The following is a 21,182-nucleotide window of genomic DNA, read 5'->3' on the forward strand; positions in this document are numbered from 1 at the left end:
AATGTCTTTGTTTTTTCATGGTTTTTATTATTATTATTATTATTATTCAGGTTATGCATCTCTGAAATAATGTGCAAATTCTAAACAAAAAATCCCAATACCTACAGCAGCTTGTGTGAACGCACCATTTTTATTTTCATTGAAATCTAAGTGTTTGGCGTCACAAAAGGCTTCAACCAGAATTCTGTTTTTCAGTCAGAGAGAAACCAAATAAGACCAACCAAATTTGTATTAAACTTGCACCTGTCTGCTAGTTAGCCATACCATTTAAAGATGATTACATATGGCATATCGTTCACAGTATTTATTTGAATGGAAGAATCCAGATGTTGCAACTGACCAGTGAGAAAGCCAGTGAACCAGTCAACACCAACACCATACTGGTCTCACTCCACTTTTAGGGAAAGTTGCAGAGAGGCTAGTTGAAAAGGCAACCTGAAATGAAATGTAAATATTGTCCATCTTTCTCTCTCTCTCTCTTCTATGGCTACAAAATTCTCTTGTTAAAATGTCTTTTTCTTGCATATTTATATTACCTCTTTGGGATTTAACCCATAGTATAAGTCAGCTGCCCTTTTTAAATACTCTCTGCGTAAACTTTTTTCTGCTGGTCCAGTACCCTGTGCAGTTTGAGTGTCATCACTCTAGCATGTTTCTGATTGGAGGAATAAGACTTGTTGCAACTGTCCCCTGTTGCAACTGTCCCCATTACACTTTAACAAAGACACATTAAAATAAAGTTAAAATATCTGTTTGATGTCACAGCTAAAGTTATTGAAGGACATATTTAGACTGTGCCCCAGAGCAAACTTCATAGGACTAGACTTCTGTTAGGCTAGTTAAAAAACTTCTTCCCACCCTTCTGTCTCTCCTCTCTGTCTGGGTGGTCAGCTGAACTTTTGTGCTGGGTGAGTGCGTGAGGGTCAGACGGCTTGGGCTTTAAGCCCACCGAGATCCTGTTCCTGTCCGAATGCTTGTACTCGTTCCCACACAGACATAAAACAAGGAGAGTCTTCCCCCACCCTGACTCTGTAATCCCCTCTGACATGAAAAGAGAGGGAACAAAAAGAAAGAACAGAACAGTTAATTGCATTTGCCTCATATCACTTTTTTGGACAACATCTCTTTTTATATATCGTGGCAGCCCCCAGAGATCTGGGAAGCCAATGGGATACTTCTGGAAGGAACATATAGGCTCTCGATTACATTTGGTTTAAAAAGTAAAAAAAAAACGCACTTGACATGATGGATATAGACCAAGTTCATCTACAGTACTAGTCAAAAGTTTAAACACACCTTCTCAAGACTTTATTAGCCTACTACTTTAGTAAACACAGTTAAGAATTATAGCAAAGTTGTCTGTGAAACAAGTATACACATTAAACAGTGGTTTTGTTTTAAATTCTTTAATGTAGGCCTGCTGTTATTAAACACTTGGCAATCTCTCAAAACTTCACAAGTAGCCACTTGAGATGCTTTCCCAACAATCTTGAAGTAGTTCCCATGCATGCTGGGTGCTTAATTGTTTTCCCTTCACTCTCTGGCACTTTTTTTTCTTTTTAATTAAAATGTTTGTTTCATAAATAAATTCATACAAAAGCACAATTTATAGTTGTCAACAAAACTAAAGGGCTTTAAGAACATAAGAAAGGTTAAACAGTTGAGTGTGTCCAAAGTTTGACTGATAGTTTACTATCTTGATTCTCCATTTGTGCAAGAGGGTCAGAGCAGACTGAATTGTAAAAAAGCTTTTGGTTTAATTTTGTTTTGTTGAATTTGCTGTAATGTTAATGAATACCATTCTTATTAAGAGGTTGTTGTTGTTTTTTTTTTTTCATTTGACTAAGAATTAGAGGATATCTGGAAACAAAAGCTGTGAGTGTGTGACATGATCCCCTTGTTTACTATGAGCTTTCGCTTCATAGGAGTGCTGAGGTAGGATTGTTCCATTATTCAATTGTGGATCTCTCGCGTGTTTGTGGATTGACTTGTGTGTGTGGATCTCTCGCGTGCATTAGTGGATTGATTTGTGTGCGTGGATCTGTCTGTCGCGTGCATTTGTGGATTGCTGCGTGTGGATCTGTCGTGTGCATTTGTGGATAGCTTTGTGTGTGGATCTCTTGCGTGCATTTGTGGATTGATTTGTGTGTGTGTGTGTGTGTGTGTGTGTGGATCTCTTGCGTGCATTTGTGGATTGATTTCTGTGTGGGGATCTGTCGCGTGCATTTGTGGATTGATTTGCTTGCGTGGATCTGTCGCGTGCATTAGTCTCTCTTAACAGTAGATAATATGGGTGAAAAGACTTGCCAAATAGCCTTCTCTTCCTTTAATGAACTTATTTGTCTATAACAACTTTTGACAGGCTCTCTGATTATAATTATTATAATTGTTTTTAATTAAAATTATTGACTTTAGCGAGGTTTTCTGTGATCGCTACCATAATTAATTACTTTTTATAAAAATTTTAAACAGATAATTTATTTTCTCATTATTATATTTTAATTGTTCTATAATTATTATATATAACCATACAGCCACTTTGGAATGATAGGGTTATGCAGGTTATCAAAACTTCTGATCATTTTTGAGATGTCGAGCTTCAAAGTTTTTGCATTCCATTTGACTTTAGATATTTTTTATATTAGCCTACGTGAAAAATAATATTACATTATTTTAAAACAATTAAGTCATAATTTCTGTTTTAAAATTTACGAGTATTCCTAGTTGTTCCCTACCTGTTAATGCAGTCACACGATGTTAATTCTTTCAGAACCACAAACAGTGAACTGCATGACTTCAACTATTCTATTCCTCGAATCTGACTTGAGGGTCAGTTACACCCCCCTGACCACCCTAGCCTGACAAAACCAGTCTGAACCAGGTGAGAGTGGCTTGGCAGAGAGAAAGCAGAACAGGACAGCTTACGCTGAAATACTTCTGCAGGGATTAGGCTACCACACAGCTACAGGACTGTATGTGAGAACCAGTGCTTAGTAAGACATTAGAGAGGTGTTGGGTAATTAGAATGGAAAACTGTGGTGGGGGGATGATGTGCAGTGCCAAACAGGTGTGCAATATTACCGGATGTTGATGTTATAAAGTTGATGCACAATGTCTGTGCATCTAGGTATCAAGATATCTTGGTAATGACTGAATTTCCGAAATGGAATATCCTCAGAAACAGATCAATAGCACAGGAAGCACATATGGTATTATTTGAAAGCTTAGAAATTACATTTTCTAAAGAACTCCACTGATTCAACATTCTCTAGGTCTTTAATATCTTGTATTATCTTGCTCAGCGTTTCTCATCTGGTTTTAGAGCCAGATAGCATTCCAATGCAGAATCAAAACAATTTTCTATCATATAAAAATGAACAAATGTTCTTTCAAATTAAGCAGTGAAGTGTATTAACATTATTATGAACTGTATACTGTAGACCCCATGACATACAACATTATTTGCATGACATTCCTGAAAAGGAAAATATAAATATCTCTCGAGTTTTGGTTGTATTATGCTCTCGGTCCACAGAAATAAGTTAAGACTAAATATTTAACAGCCTGTGACAGTTTCTTAGGATCAAGACATTTGTTTTCTATCATAATATAACCTTTTAACTAACTATTTTTACCAGATAATAGGAGATCTATTAAGGGAACTTGGCAATTTATTGACTATTTAACAATATTTAAAAACTTTTTGGACTAGGGTTGTTCATCTTAAAAAGGTGCAAAACAGCAGGAAACATGACTAATCACTCGTGACTTCAGAAGCCTGACTTCCCCCCCTGGATCTGACTGAAAATGAAAAAAAAAAAAAAACTTTTAGGATTGCAATAGCCTTAAAGATTCAAAATATCAATCACTTGCACACAAATTTATGAAAAAAAAAAAGAAAATAAAGAAAAAACATTTTTATTTTCTTTTTTTGTACAAGCATTTAATCATGTTGAGTTATTGTTCAACAGTACCTTGTTTTGTTGCATCAAGATGTCGATTCATAGTTAGGTGTTATATGACACTGGCATTAAGCAAAATTCCCCATCTGAATAAGCATTCAGGGCACTCACTTTACAGCGAAGGCTCCGAGAGAGGTTGAACTGCTGATCAGAAACCAGTATTGACTTTGTTTTTGTAGCGGGTCATGTTTGGATTCTAGCAGGGAGAGACTGGTCCCCGACCAGCAGTCGTGGGAAACCTCTATGGCTGTGCAGAAACACAAACACCCGCACACACAAACACTATAATCCCACTATAATACACACACAGAGAGGCAACAAGTGCTGTTTCAGTACATTTCAGTCTGTCTTCTTTACCATCTATGCTGCCAACGAGAGACACACACATCTGTTTTACGAACAAAAATGGCCTAACATTCAAACACAATAAAACAAAAAAAGAAAAAATTTTTTACTGCCGCCCCCATGGCAAATTCCGTTATTTTTCAACCTTTGTGAAGACAGTCATTTGAGAGGAAAGATTTATCCAATCGGTCATTCAGTTGTTTATTAACTGTAAAATTTGGATTCGATATAACAGTCAATCTGTTAAAATGGGGGAATAGGAAAGACTTTCCACAAACAAAATGCAGACATACACAGCTGACAACAACCCTCTCGTACTCATCTTCTAAACCTTTCCCAATTGTTTCCTGAGCCAGCTTGATCACTTGGAAAAAAAAAAAAAAAGTCAAATTAAAGAAATTTAACGGCATGGGGCTGGTTATGGATCTGTCAGTCGGCCAAGCATCTACACATTCTCCCTTTTCACATTCCCAGTCCTTTGGTTCCCCAGTTCAACTGTCCTCTAATTCCATATCTGCTCCAAAAACCTTCCAACCTTTGCCCAGTGGAGGATCACTGAGTTGTTATCATTATAGTAGTAGTATAGCCTAGCTTGGAGCAGCCTAGCTTAAGGTAGTGCACGGTGCATGCATTAAGGCTGAGAGGGGGGATTCTGTGATGTCACAGAGTGGGAGGAGCCAGATTGAGCCATCGGCTGTGCGGGTGGTGGAGGAGGAGGGGGGTGCTGGGCTCCAGAGTGTGTGTTCGGGGAGGGAGGCGGAGTCGGACGCTTGAACTTATCCGGACTGGTGCTTCTCCTTGGGGATGGCCTCTGTGTATGGGAAGGAAATAAAAGACAACCTCATAATGTGATACTGGTTGTAAAAAAGTACAGGGTCATTAAATGTATTTTTTTTTTTAATTAACACTTTTATTCAGCAAAGTTTAGATGAAAAAAAGCATTTCTAAGGATACTGTTTTTTAGAAGGCAGCTGTCTGTATCTGAGATGAACAGAAACATGTTTTTTGTAATAAGCAACACATTATTGGCTGATTGATCTTTCGCCAGCCCCTCCCCCAAACTTGCCATTGTCCAATCACACATAATAGCAAACGTTACTATGAGGGCAGGTCCGTCAAATATTGACTCTAAGCAAGATGGTGAAGCGGTGCGCCCACGGCGTTAGTAAATCGAACACTAGGTACCCGAGAGATTGTCTGGAGGTTGTGTTCTTTCCGTTTCCAAAGCTGAAAACACAACATGAGCGGTGCCTACATTGGTTAAAACAGTGTGGACGGCCCCACTCCCAGTTAAATGTGTCGAACATGGTTAACTTGAGTGCAGCGTGCACTGAGATTAGTCAAAGAAACATGGAGAAAGCAGATCAAGAGGATCCACAAAGGAATTATGTGGGTTGTTGTTAACATGATATTCTCGGGGGGAAATGAGCAGCCGTCACGTGGCTACAGTTTAGAGGAGTGCACGCTCGCAACAGGGAAAGCATGAAGCTTACTTGACAACATTAGTTCATATATCAATATCGTAACAAATAGAAATAAACTTTAATGAATGGGTATCTGCCTCTTTCTCTCTCTTATGTATAGTTACTTTTTAACTATACATAATACAAGTGTAACCCATAAGTTATTCAAACAAAATTCGACAGTTTCTGACAATTGCGGTCATGCTTTTGCTGAAATCAAAACACACTTACACACAGAATGTGCATTGGTATAATCACCTCTAGTTTATTTAACACATGAGTGTTTACATGTGAAAACAGAGTGTGAAAGTGCAAACGTGTCCCCTTTGAGTGTGTTGGAACAGTCTGGCTCTGCTGTCACTTCTTTGGTTTATCAAAACAAGCGGACTTTTTCATGGCACTGCGGGACATGAAAGTGAGCCAACCACTCATCGCTAAAACAAACAGATCACTGTTGCTATAGCCAACACCGCCCCGACAGGAAAATAATCCACAATGTTCAAATGGGTATTGGGAAAGCAAAAATAATGCTAATTCAAACATGTCACTGAATATTATTCATCAAAAGCCTGAGGTGATCATCCATGTAGTAAGAAGATCAATTATGCTTCATTACATAACCAAATCAGTTCAGCTCTCAATCCAGACCATATCTGTTGAAAACTACAAGGGATGTTGATCAACTGACTGGATTTACTGAAAGATTGCTAATACTATTGCAACAAAAGAAAACACAAGCACATCTTAGATTTGTTTATGTCTTGATAACCTACCTCAGAAGTTTACCTAGAATATTTAAATTGCTTACAAAGGAGTCTTGTTAAAAGGACAAGCGCTCAGATGAAGTTCTTCCTTCTTATTGTTGATGTTTTTGGTTATTTAGATTGCTGTTAAAGCTTGCAATGAGCCATCCCATTATATAATGTGCTTACCTAGTCAGTCACTTCATCAAAAGTCTTTTCTGCTACATAGAGGGGTCATTTTTGTGCAACAGACATAAACATGATGACTAATTGCTGCTGCAACCAGGCTAATCTTACATTGTTGGCCTCCACTCAACTGGACAATATCCTAAGTGTGTTGCGGAACGTACATAAGGTGAAATTGAGACAGGTTAAAATGGTTACTTCACTGCTCTACATTTATAGATAACTTATTTATCTGCTAGTTAATATTAACCTGATAAAGTGATGCATTAAATCTGTGTTGCACCTGTCATTTTTCTCAAATGGTACAAAACAGCTTGAAAGGGCAATATACACTTAATCTGTGGTCTTAATCTACTGAAAAATATGGGGTCAGAAAGTTCTCTTTTTTTAAAGAAAAATGTCAAACTTTGATTCGGCATGGATGCACTAAATTGATCAAAAGTGACAGTTAAGACATTTATTTAAAAAACAATGATATAAAAGATTTCGATTTCATATAAATGCTTATCTTTTGAACATGCTCTTCATCAAAGAATCCTGTTCTTTGATGAAGAGCATGAAGAAAGCAGCACAACTGTTTTCAACATTGATAATAATAAGAAATGTTTATATGCAGTAGAGCCAGACCGATTTATCGGCAGGCCGATATTATCGGCCGATATTAGGCATTTTCCAAACTATCGTTATCGGCAGTTATAATGGCCGATAAATGAATATTTCAAAAATAAAATAAAAATGGACGAAACACGCTTAAACCATTTCATGAGTGTTGGAGTTGTATAGTTTGTCCACCAGAGGGCAATCTACACCGTCCCTGTTGGCAACACTCGTGTATAACGCGCCACACGTCCTGCAACCTGCTGATCCAGCCAGATAGTCCATTTTAAGCCAAAATGGGGGTCAACCTTGAAAAAATTGCAACAGAAGCAAACTCAACTGATTTTTGTATCCTCAATATGTCCTGAGAAAGGAAAAAAAGCCCCCGAAAAATCCCATCAGGGATTCTTCAAATTTATTCCATTCATTCGCCTATTCATTCTTTTTCTCACGTGAAAAGGGTAAAAAATTTAACCTTTAGATATCATCATGATCATCATTTTTTGCAATTGTTTAACATGGACAAATGGTGCATAATCTAATTACATATGTGCTAATTTGCATAAACCCAATCAGATCTAAACATTGGGTATATAGCAGGTGAAAATGTCTTGTAGAATTTTGTTAACATATAACAGTAAACTATTTAAGATTAAGGTCTGAATGGAACCCATTTAGGCAACCCAAGCAGCAGCCCTTTCATTTGGAAATCAAAAGCTGAAGTGTGACCTCAATTATTCTGCAGCCATGAATGACAGAAATGGATAAAGAATGTCTAGGTCTTGTCTCAGCTGGCATGAACCTGGTTATGATACACATATAGAAAAAAAGTAATTTTTAAACCACTTTGTCTGAATTTCATAAACATTATGAAAGATTTATTGTTCATTTTCACCCAACACTGAGTGTGAGTAAAAAAGCTGTGCTTTTACACTAATAGTCAATATTTAATCTCAGCAAAACCAGAGGCAAGATTAAAGAATAAAACGTGTCAATTCATCAACATACTCTTTTTTTTTATGTTCCTTTGGCAAAGTGAAATGAAATGAAAGAACATCCTGAATGGATGTGTTTAACACCAAAAAACATTTTCTTATAATTTAATTAATGTTTAATTTTACAAATGTAGAAATGTAGTCCATCATCACTAGTGATACTGTAGGTACATGGTGTATAAAAACACTGTGGATGTTTTTGTTCAGCGAGTTTGTTATCTTATCAAGGTTTCTGCATTATAATACAATTGAATTCAATTGTATATCTACAATTGAACTTTGGGACTGTGATAAGAACCAAGATCTTGTGTGGCGTACTAGATTTCCTATTGAAGGGACTACCTGCTATCTCTCCATCTAAAAGGTCAGAATACACAGCAAAAGACACAGCAAGGGAGGAAATGCAAGAGAAAAAGAGAATGCTGCTTTTGTGCTTTATCTTATTTAGATGGCTGAGGATTCCCGGAACTGGTCTATATTAACTTGAACATACAAAGGGGATGAAGAAGAGCACTCTGAGGTCGAGTGTTACCAGGTGATTCACAGATGAGTCATCTAATGTCCTGTTAGCAATTCAACTGAATGGTGTTACGATGGATATTAACTGAAAACAGGCCATCCATGATACACACTACTTCCTGCATGAAAACATCTTGCTGCTCATTGACATGAGCTTGTGCAAAGAGTGAGTGCGTTAAATATATATATATATATATATATGCTGGACATGTGCATATAGTGTACACGCACCTGTACAGCGTGTGAGGGTCCTGGGTGGATGTGTAGTCCGGGAGATGTGTAGTGGGGGAGTGGTGCTCGGCTCAGTGTGGCTGGAGGGGTGAAACCAACCGTGTGACTAGCGTAAGACAAACCTGAAAAAAAAAAAATCAGTTTTAGTGAGGTCCTTTATATAGTTGTTTTTTGTCACATCTATGTAATGTGCAATACATAATAATACCGTACTATAGATTTATAATATATATAGTATAATACTAATAATGTAATACATCCAAAAAAATATGAAACCTGGCCCACCATACTGACAGTATGCAGAACAAATATAAATAGCTCTTGCATGTCACTCCTCTGGGAACATGGGAAAATGTATAAATAACCGGACTCCTTTTTCAACGGACCCTAATGAAAGAAGTCTTTCTTTCTTTTCGAACCAGTCTTTCTCAGCAATAGAATATATAAAAAAAGCTTTCACACCTTCAAATGTGCACTGTTGTACTTTTCATCATGCATATGTAAATTATATCATCTAATAAACTAAAGCATGTTCTTTTTTCACATGATATCAACCGGTTAATGCTGTTATTAAAAACCAACAATAAACGGTACCTCTGAGCCTAAATAAAAACTTTTTTTTATTATTTAAACTCCTTATTGATATGAATATTTGGTCATTTGAACAACATTCACCTTTGATTTACATAACTTGATGTACTTGTTCATTGAGTACTTTTTTTATCTTATTAAAGATTGTTTTAGTTTATTATCTAGTTGATTTATGTTGTGTTTATCAATACCTGCAATATATTCAAAGCAAATGTACCACCCATAAACATCTACTGCATCATCATCGGTCTGAAATAATCTTTTTTGATCTCAGAATGGGATTAAAAGCAAGTCTTTTACCTATTACACCTTCACATCACAGCACAGTGCAACTTGTATAATAATTAACCCTCCATAAAAAAACATGTTTGTCTAATTAATTATAATCTTATGAACTGACCAGAAGGCTGTGTACCAAAAGCCTTGAGTGTTAAAATGTGGATCAAAGACAAAGCACATACAATCTGTTAATCATAAACACTTCAAAAGTCTGTACCAGTTTTTAAAGAAGTTTCTCACCCGCTCACCAAGGCTGCATTTATTTGATCAGAAATACAAGTATAACTAGTAAAACAATATAAAAGTATAAGTAACTAACACTAACATTGTGCATTATTATTACAATTTAAGATAACTATTTTGTATTTTAATTGTTTAAAAATATAATTTACTCACATAAACAAAGTACAGCATTTGTTAAAAAAAAAAATAATAATTGTAATTTTTTTTTTTTCGCAGACACGACTGTATGCTGAAATTCCGGAGTGAGCAGGCCAGTAAATTTAATGCGTCCTTGCTAATAAAAGTATTAATTCCTTAAAAAACCAAACAAAAAAATCTTACTGACACCAAACTTTTGAATAGTACTGTATATTTTGGTATAAAAAAAGTGATACATTTGCAAAGCTAATTGTATGGACATACCAGGGGAGATGGGGCGGCTGGAGGAAGGAGAGGGGGTGTAGGGGATTGGGCTGGACACCGTCCGAGCTCTCAGTCCCTGAGCAGACATCTCATTAAAATACCTAGAGAGAGAGAGAGAGAGATTCAATATAAATAAGATGCAATATCCAAGGTTTAAACGTAGCTGGGCTGCGTTTCCAAAAAGCATCATAAGCCTGAACAGATCATCGAACTATTGCAACCAATGGTCTCTATAAACAAAATTTAGCTAACAATGCTTTTGGGGAATACAGCCTTAAGACAAGGTTATGATTCCAGTCATCTTTTCTGTATGATTAACGCACCTCTCATCATCCATCTCAAGGCTGCTCTCGCTCTCTGACAGTTGTCTACACAGCGCCTCTCTTCTCTCCATTTCTCTCTGGAGTTTCCTCTGAAGACGAATGTTCTCTTCCCTCATCTGCCTTTCCTCCTCAATGTACTGAGCCCGCTTCTCTGTGTCTGGAGGGAGTGATGATGGAAAACAAACAAATGTTACAAAGATATACAAACTGTAATAAACTGAAGATGAAGATGATGCTCCTTGAATCATTTTCAAAATACATGATTACACAATCATAAATTTAAACTTTCAAATACTAAGACAAATACTAAGTCATTAGTCAAGAACTATTTAATTAAATTTTTCTCTTATTTTATGAATTAAAAATTATAATATCAGCATACATTTATAGTGCAGCTGATTTTATAATTTACATTTAAAAGTTTGAAGTCCACTATAATGTAATAAATTAAAATTAAGTTAATATTAATTTAACTTTAAATAATTAAAAAACACACACACACACACACAGTATAGCTACCTTAATTTTTTACATGCTAAGTTTTAAAAGCTTTTTATATCTACCTTTTTTGCTGACTCAATGCTATGTTGTGTTAATACCTGCTTAAAGCTTTAATGGGTGTGATGCCATGAGCTAGAGAGTAAGCTATGGTTGTCTTACAATGCAGATGTCTCCCTCTAGTGGCCATAACACAATTAAGCTGAGTATTAAACCAACTGTGTCACAATCTATACTACAAAAGTAAAACCATGTAATTCACTGGTCAGTATACATGACATGAGTACACCATAATGATGTCACGATCCTGGAATTTCTAACATCGATAAAGAAAAAAAAAACAAGAAAACAATCAGCAATAAAATAAAAACAACAACAAACTGCAAATAATAGCACAAATAAATAGATTAAAATAATGAGACAAAAACATGGCGTTGAGTTTTTCAGGTGGGTCTAACAATTGGCTAGTTTTCAGGCAAGCAATTGCAGAAAGTAAAACTTAAATACAGATTAATGCTTATGGTTAAAGGCACAAGAGCAGCGAGTGATTTTCTTTCTTTTGTTTAGTGCTGGGTATCAATCGAAATATTTAGATACCGATTCCTTGACTTTGAACAATACTTTTTTCGATACCAATTTTATGAAATCCGTTTTAACGAGATTTAATCCAACGTCTTTTTATTGAAGCATATGATTTAACATACAACTCACTTGTACATTCTGAGAATCTTTTTTTGACTAAAAAATATATATATATATTAAAAAAGTGCTATTTGTTTTCCTCTGGTTGAGTATGATGGCAGAAAGACAGGAGTGCGTACTGAGACAAGGACTCACGCTGTAGTTCTGTAGTGCGGAGGCTGCGCTTCAGCCTTTCCACTTCGCTCTTCAGGAAGCGGATGTGCCGCATCATGTTCTCGGGAGAGTCAATCTCCATGGAAACTTCACGTGGAGACGGAGGGGCTGACACTGGCTGGTCAAGCTTCTCCTGCAGAATCCTGCCAATCAGAGTGAAGAGGTAAAATTGTGAAATGAAGTGTGGTTAGACACATACAAAGTTTTTGTTTTTACTGATGTAAAAAGCACCAAGAAAAAAAAAAAAAAAAAAAAACACATTACAAGGGACATTACCTTTTCTCTGCCTCAAGTTTGTCCATGCGCTTCCAAAGCCGGTTTACCAGTGCCTCCTGCTCCTGTTCAAGAGTGTTTTCCAGATCAATCTTCTCACGCCGGAGCTGCACACATTACATGGAATTATAAAACAATATGGCATTTTAACAATACATGGTCTTAAAGGGATAGTCCACCGTTTTTTTATCCGTTCATATTAAACTATGTTATTCCCTTAACTAAGACGAGTTGACTACTCGACTTGGTCGAGTTACACTACTCGTGTAAGTATATTTAAATAGGGAAAACGTGGAGATGTTTGGTCGCTTCTCTGCTTGGATCCTAATGAATGAATTGGGCTAAGTTAAGTGCTATCAAACTGTCTCACATGCCAGAGCGATTAGACGAAAGAGATATGCATCAACTCCTCTAAGTTAAGGGAATAAAAGTTTAATATGAAAAAAAAAAACAGTGGAGTATCCCTTTAAGGAAAAATGTTGACTTTCCGAAAGTACAAATGATGTATTTGCTCATGAATAGCCTGTTCTAATCCAGAGCCAGGTACTGGCAGAAGCCTATGCTAACAAATAAAAATACTAGGTTATTGGAAGCACCTGTGCAACTGGTTTAGACCAATTGATCTGAAAAATTGTCTGTGCAATAGATGGTGGCCAGTCAAGAATAAGTGGTTTAGGGACGATCTTGTTCTACAGAAAGTTGTTAGAAGAAGGTACCTGCTCTAGAGTGAGCTGTTTGGTGATGGTGTCGTTCTCCAGTTTTTTGATCTTCTTCATCAGTTTATTGACCTGAAACTCCTGCTCCTGCTCCAAATGCTGCTCCAACTCTGCCTTTTCATGCTGAAGCTGAAAACGAAAGAGCATATAAGAGAAAAAAATGTCTATGGCAACAGTCCTGAATCAAAACATGATGGGCAAAGCCTGTGATGCAAAGTAATTATGTTATGTTGTCACATTTTACCCTGATGTCCAACCCATTGTTCATGGTAACTATTTTGAACGCTCATGCATAGTTGCTAGTGTTGCAAATATACTAGGGCAGTCCCTGACTAAAGATTTAAGTTGTCAGTTAGTCGTTCATTTAAGCCATTAGTCGATCAGTCGGGGGAGAAATACTCAACCTTAATAATGAATATTCAAAATATAAATGAAATGTTCCAGCGTTCTATAGCAAAAGGCTTGCTGCAAACATTGCATGAATTTGTCTGAGATTAGAACGCAGACAAAAATTCCCTATAAATAACAGCTTCATCTTAAAAAAAATTATTTAACAAAAATATTTTTTTGTAGGACTTAAATATAAATTATAAATAAACATACTGAATACCTTAAAAGAGAAATATTAGTGCAAACATAATCAGGTCAAAGAACAAAATGAAAACTCTGAAGTCTGAACAAAAACTAAATAAATAAACATTATATAAAAATGAGTAAGTAAAAATAATGTATTACAATTTGGCCAATCACTGATCTCCATCGTCTTCATATATTATGAGAAAGGAATACTAGTTACTTTCTAATGTCCACGTTGTCAGGAGAAGTGAGCTTGCTTACAATGAAGCCGTAACACTGGCTTTTTTTTAGATGATGCGCTCCGATGTTGTGGACTTTAAGTTAAAATAAAAAGAAGTTAAGTTATATGTGGTGCTGTAAGCGCCATACTAATTTAGGTTCCACAGCAATACTTGGCTATTCACCTAATATTAGCAGACATTTATCGAGAGTCCATGACAATTGGCTTACTTTAGACTACTTTGTTTTAAATCAATCATGTTTGAGGTTCCATGTCACCTTTTTGTGGTCATACATAAGTTGTTGTTTTTTTCTGTCCGACATATTTCCGCATGGACCGGCCATGTTAGCGATCTGTCACTGCGTGACTTTGCCAATTCATTAGGATTGTTATTCTGTTAGTACTAATCCACTGATTAAAATTTAGTCGACCAAGCCTCCTCTTGTCGACTAACATTTAGTTGACTATTAGGTGGCAGCCCTAGAATGTGCCATGCAGTTTACCACTGCAACACATTTTAACCAAAAGAATCTGCAACAGTGTTCTAAATTCAATACACCACAGAAAAACAAATGTTTGCAACTCATTAAAAACAAACACAATCAATGAGTATACCATATACTGACTACACAGCACTGGATTCTAACGACTGGTCCAACCTTTCATTGTTGAGCCATGTCTGCATATTTTATATTTATATCACTAGTAACATTTAAAGTCAGTAAGATTTGTTTTTGAAAGAAATTAATAATTTTATTCAGCAAGAAATGCATTAAATTGTTCAAACAGTAATCAGTAAGACATTTATAATGTTCCAAAAGATTTCTATTTCAAATAATTGCCATTCTTTTAAACTTTCTATTATAACAATATCATGATTTCCACAAAAATATTAAGCAGTTTTTTAACATTGGTAAGTTAAACACCAAAACAGCATATTAAAATTAATCTGGAGGTTCATGTGACACTGAAGAAACACATTTTAGAATATATATAAAACAAGGAAAACAGCTATTTCAAATTTGAGTGTTTTGTTGTATTTTTTGTAATGGCCACAACACCAAAACAATCTCTCACACGATTTAATCAGCTATTGTTCAGCAGCTTATTTTGGTTGCCACTGAACAATAACTTTGAAATAGATGTCTAGCATTATCTCAATGTGAAATTTACCTTTAGGAATGATTCTAAGGGCAAGCGATCAAATTCCCCACCCCTGACCTCGAACGCCACTGATGGGCTCTTTCCTTCTAGAGTTTCTCACCTGCATGAGCTTCCGGGATAAGTCATTGGTGAGGAACTCCTCTTCTTTCTCATAGTTGACAGCGAGCGTCTCCTTCTCTTTCTGCAGAGCCTGAATCTTCTTAAATAAAGTGTTGGAGATGAACTCCTCCTCTTGTTCTGCCCGTGCTTGCTGCAGAAAAAAAATAAAAATTAAATAAAAACAGTCATGCATTTGAAAAGGCAATTATTCGTAAAGATTTCTCTCGGAAAAAAATATTTGGCATTATATTTCCACATACTTCTGTAACCAAGTAATTAATATTTAATCTTGAAACATGATTTTGAAACTATGATTTACAATATTTTAGTTCACAAATACTGATTACAAAGGAAATAGGTATTCAGACAATAATTATTATTGACAATGAGAAATGTAATACTCTGCACAATAAATCCAGCAGAATTTACCCAGTTAACAATTGCACAACCAACAATAAACACATTCCACTATCAATTTCCACCATTACAAACTGCTATGAATGCAAACGCAATGGATAAAGTATCAGTGTTTCTATAGTGACACGAGTTTTGGCTCATTGTCTAAAATGCAGATGGTCTGATTCACATTCAGGATGTTGACGCATTAGAGCCAAATATTTAGAGTGCCAACTTCCACCCTGACACAGGCCTCAAATATGAAGTCCTGATGACAACCTCATTCGCTCAACACAAAGTATCAGACGTGCAAAAACACGTTCTACATTAGAAGTATGATGATGATGATGATTAAGCCTGTGGTAAATCAGTAAACGCCTTATGTGGTCAGTTTAAGTTACACACACCTGCGGAGTACTACTAACCATTAAAAAAAACGTTAAGACGAAAAACATACATACATATACAGCTACATTGTAGGCTAACAGTCCATGTTGAAATCTAAACTATTTTTAAGAAGCTGGCCTGTCATATAACGTTGCATTTTCACTGAAACTATTCACGTGCCATCTGGCTTTTGTTGGATATTTTCAGTTAGCTCGAAGGCTAGCAGGTTTAGCGACCTCTATTTCCCCACAAACAATTAAACTTGGCACCCCAGTGTGGTGTATAATGTGGCTCAGACGTATTTGCATGCCGTGATGGTGTTGTCAGGTGTGCTGCGGAGATTAAAGTGATAAAAACACGGGCTGACTCACGATGGTGACGCTAGCTTTGCGCAGGTCGCGGTTCTCCTCCTGCAGCGCTTTGCACTTCAACTTGAACGTCTCGAGCTCGATCTTCAGCACTTTGTTCTCCTGCTGCAGTGACGCGAGTCGGTTTGTCAGCTCCTCCAGTCGGGACTGCGAGATCACGACGCCCTGTGCTTTGGTGGCGGTGTTCGTTGTGGTCGTAGTGGTGTTGGAGACGGCCGCCGAGGTGCAGGAGGACTGCGGGGTGGCGGAGCTGCTGCTGCTGCCCGCGCCGTCCGTGTCGCTCTCGCTCGCGCTGTCCGCCATGGTGTCGCGCGCTCGTTACCCAGTGCTCACGACGGATTTCAATGGAGAGGAAGTGTGTTTCAGGGGCCAGGGAGAAAAAGGGATGGAGCAAGTGTGGCTACTAGACTGGAGAGGGAACGGTCCAAGAGAAATGACTGGGCGTGCTGAAAGTGCAGGCGAATGGGGAGGGTGGCGCCGTCATGTGGTGGAGAGGACAGTGTGTTTTTTGTTGTTGTTGTTTTTTTTTCATCCCAGTGACTCCAGTTTTTTTTTTTTTAATCCATTCTGCCTAAGGATTTGTTCAAATTCGATTGTTCGGCGGGCCTTACATTGGGTTACATCATTAGGCAATATGGAAATAAGGGAAATAAGCAGTCTTCTTGTGTATCGTGAGTGATTCTTTGAATCATTCACTCAACCATTTCATTAAACACTCACCTTTAAAATACACATACACACAGGTTCTAGAACCATTATTTGACCATCTTCTTCATGAATGACAACACAATTCTCATTGTTTTCCTCCATTTTCTTTCACTCATGGGCATGACTTATTTACAGTAAATGCACAACTCACACCACAATAGCCTTAATACAATTTAATAAAAAGTTGTTAATTTTATGGTGTCTAATTATTTAGAAGATTTACATGTTTAGTTAGAGCTAAATATTTACATTGTATTTTTTATGACGCCTTCATTGTATGCACTTAAAATAATTGTATACATTTATTTTTCTGGTGTTTTTTTGTTGCTTTATAGTCCACATCTGTATTTGTTAATTTGTGAAAGTGTTTTTATTCGTGTCTCCACTGTATAGTGTAAATTTTATGTAAAAATCTGTTACAGTGACTCAGAAAAATAAGCTGACTCTTAAAAATAAATGTCATTGCTGTAAATAACAAAATTTAAAACAGAACAACATTTATGCATATACAGCACATTTATAAGCAAAACATTTTACACTAATAATTTTAACTATAGAAAAAACACAATTTTGTGAAACTTTATGGTTGTCAAAGATATAGTAGTCATATAACCAGTTAACGGGTTGAACTACACATGTGATCTAGCTTTATTTGTTTGTAATGTAAATTCTACTTTTTTAATATTTTGTTATCAAATGCAATAAAGTGACATTCATTAGTAAGTGTTTTCTAACACACTGGAGAGAAAAAACAAACCAATTAAACTTATTTGACTTTTACTTACCATGTCAGTCTTCAGTTTACTAGTTCACCCTTAGGGATGTAATATTTCTATAGAGTGGAAAGGTGTGATCATTACCAATTGCACTGTTATTATAGACAGTGCCCAAAACATGTTTAGTTCAGTTATATTTTATGACAAAATGTTAGTTGATACATCATGATTGTTTTGCTCTGCAAGCTTTTTTCATGGTTCTGATTTCAGTAATGATATACTGTATGGAGCAAAGTTTAAAGAGAAATTAGCATCTGTTTGAGGTACAACATGAGAAATTCAAAACCTTTGTTTCACACATTTCCAAAGACAGCAGCCTTACTTCATTCTGGAAAGAAAGATTGTACGTAGCCCACAAAAAAGGAAACTAATCAGACATAGTCATCAGGGCATACTCTGTCAAAACTACAGATATGAATCCAGTTATGTTCAGTTACATAAAAAGTGTCTCATATCTCTGCAGACATTAATCATAATGTCATGACTTATGTAGCTAGATACACATTACATGCATCATACATTCTACTGTGATGTGGTGCACAAAATACATAGATTGAAAAAGATTGTCAAATAACAGTAAATAAAAAAGAATGCAGTAGGTTTGTAAAATCAAAGCGTTTATTTTTAAATCAGATTCTTATAAGACATTTGAAACATTATGGTGGCATCATAGCTGCTAGTTTCTAAAAGAGAAGACCTCTAATAACCAAAGTGCTATTATAGTTACATTTAAATGGCTTCACTCGTTGTAAGAATTGTACATCAAAAATGTTGCTTAGGTGAAAACATATTATATTAAACAAAATCAACCACTGGACCATGCCAGGTCCCTCCCACAGTTTGATTGACATATAACAGGGAAGCAGAACCACACCCCATCATGACCTAGTTTCCTTATAAAGTCTTTCAGATCTCATTTCCATAGCCAAGTTCAGCACACTTAAGGATATTTCACACCATACACACCACAAGCTAAAAAGACTTGAGCTCTATTGGAGGAAAACAAAACAAACAAACAAACAAAAAGTAATATCTAAAGAAAAATTCAGTATTATTAAAACCGATGCAGAGCACTGCAACACATTGACTCTCTGGTCTAAAATATATCACACATTTTCAAAATTGGAAAAGATTTCTTGTAATACTTTAAATTATAATGACCATCCAAGTGTGTGTCATTCGTAATACATAAACTATTAAATCTACAAGTAATAAAGGTCTAAAGACTTCCCATACATGTAAGGGTGACTCAGATGAAAAAGTTAAATATTCACCTAACCTGAAACAAATTGCCAAAATGTTAAGTTCAAAACCTCAGCAATCAAAATGAAAAGAAAAAAATGGAGACATTCCTATCATGATTACAAACAGCCTTAAGACAAAGAGAGACCTCTACATTGTACAGCCAATACACATGATACAGTGATAGTTGAACAGAGATGCTGATAACTAGCATTTACATTCTGAACACCTCATACTTGCAGCGCTCAGGCTTATATCAGCAGACACTCTCTTCCATACAAATGATAACGGACACTACACTGAAACTCCTAAGGAAGCAATCTGTTTAGAGCTTTTCACAATTAACCGTTCCTACACGATGGACACCTGTAGGGTGACATTTTGGAATATAAAAGTCGAGACATGTTAGAGTTGTATGTGTACACAAGAAAAAAGTCTTTTCTTATTTGTCTTTTTAAATACAGTGTTTTGCAAACTTAGAAAAAAGGTTCTTAAAATAAGGTGAACTGCATGCATCAAAATATTAGTCCTCTGTATGACTTCTTCACAGAATTTGATAAATTCCCATTTTGGGAATAGTTGAAATTCGCAGAGGATTTTAAGGAAATGTCCCCTGAAAACCGACCCAACTTTTCTCATATACAAACATACCTGCTATAATAATTAATTATACAAGAGCATGTGAAGTTTCACTGTCTTTAAAACGTCGAAAGCACTTATAAAGTGTATGTTTGCGGTGCTCTCGCCAAAACCTAACTACTAAATTTTATTTGATTTTTACATAATGTGATTTATGTACAGAAAAGTCAACCACATAATTTACTTTGTTATATAAATTAACAAAAAAAAATTAAAACACAGGGATCCTCCTCCTGATGTCATGGGTCCACGGTAATGTGTAAGGCGAATGTAAGGTGTGGTTCAACAGCATCTATTGTTTGTTTTTTTTCCCCCCTAAAACACGAAAAAGAGCTTTTGTGCCATCTTTGGTCACAGGGAAATTTGTGTGAGTATACGGTTTGAAGTTTAAGGGGTATTTTGAATATACCCCTTCACTTACGCGTCTGATATTCATGGCACACAAAACAGTTTCTGATTTCCTGATGGTCCAGGTCAGCATAGGTATTAACCAGCAAGAAAAATGAAGTGTGATCTCGTAGGTCCCCCAGAAACAGGAAGTAGAATTATATAGGACCCAACAGAGAGAGGAAGTAGAATTCGCCAGGACCCATCTAAGGAAGTAGAATTGATCGAGACCCCCTTGAAACAGGAAGTGTGTCAGCAGTGATGCATGCTCATGCGCAAGCGAATAGGCCAAAGTTCTGTCTCTTTGAAGACCATGCGTTTCAGAGTGGAAGCCATAGACGGTTTTTCAGGCCAAATGTCCCTTTTCATCTTTTGTGGCCCTGCCGCTCAGGAAACAGATCAAACATATACCTGCAAGCCTTGAGAGACACAAAACAGACCATAAAAGAAAATTGACCTCTAATTGTAATTAATTATATATAGTGAATGATTTGACATACAGAAGCATTCAAAAGTTTAGGGTTACTAAGATATTTCATGTTTTTGAAAAGAAGTCTCATGCTCCCCAAAACGTGTTAAAACAGTAATATTGTGAAATATTATTTGAGTCAATAACTGTTTTCTATTTTAATATATTTTAAAATATAATTTATTCCTGTGATGCAAAGTTGAATTTTCAACAGCCATCAGTGTCACATGATCCTTCAGAAAAAAGATACCTTGCATACCCCAAAAGTTTGAACAGTAGTACCAGGGGCAGACTTAACCAATAAGCAAGGTAAGTGGGTGCTTAGGGCCTCAGGGAATCATCTGAATTGGCGAAACAGATTTGGCAAACACTCAAGTGCATTTTTGTGCTCTGGAGAGCGTCAAGTTTCTATTCACAATGTGTTTTTGCAGAGTTGCGCAATGTAGCCAATCACAGACATATCTGTTGATTTCTGAACGCAATGACAAAAGAGAGGTGTTTAAGTTAGTCAGAATCCACTCACCACTCAA

General features: G+C 36.3%; 2 protein-coding genes across 16 annotated transcripts in view; both read right to left on the reverse strand.

Moving 5' to 3' along the window:
* Positions 1 to 3,902: 3,902 nt before the first annotated feature.
* On the reverse strand, positions 3,903 to 16,883 carry ccdc6a (coiled-coil domain containing 6a). The gene is made up of 9 exons (XM_039670333.2): positions 16,435 to 16,883; positions 15,282 to 15,431; positions 13,222 to 13,350; positions 12,509 to 12,612; positions 12,215 to 12,375; positions 10,880 to 11,036; positions 10,557 to 10,657; positions 9,042 to 9,163; positions 3,903 to 5,118 (listed from the first exon to the last, which is right to left on the reverse strand). The coding sequence occupies exons 1-9, from the start codon at positions 16,732 to 16,734 to the stop codon at positions 4,939 to 4,941; spliced, it is 1,404 nt and encodes a 467-aa protein (XP_039526267.1). The 5' UTR covers positions 16,735 to 16,883; the 3' UTR covers positions 3,903 to 4,938.
* Positions 16,884 to 18,511: 1,628 nt separating this feature from the next.
* The window catches only part of ank3a (ankyrin 3a), an 82,542-nt gene continuing 79,871 nt past the window's right edge, over positions 18,512 to 21,182 (reverse strand). For all 15 annotated transcript variants that reach the window (XM_089120298.1, XM_089120296.1, XM_089120293.1 and 12 more), the window contains one exon: positions 18,512 to 20,602. The gene's annotated coding sequence lies outside the window, so the exon portion shown is untranslated. The remainder of the gene's footprint in view (positions 20,603 to 21,182) is intronic.

This window comes from Pimephales promelas, chromosome 15, assembly GCF_988280905.1.
Source record: "Pimephales promelas chromosome 15, fPimPro1.hap1.1, whole genome shotgun sequence".
In the NCBI taxonomy this organism is placed as follows: Eukaryota; Metazoa; Chordata; class Actinopteri; order Cypriniformes; family Leuciscidae; genus Pimephales; species Pimephales promelas.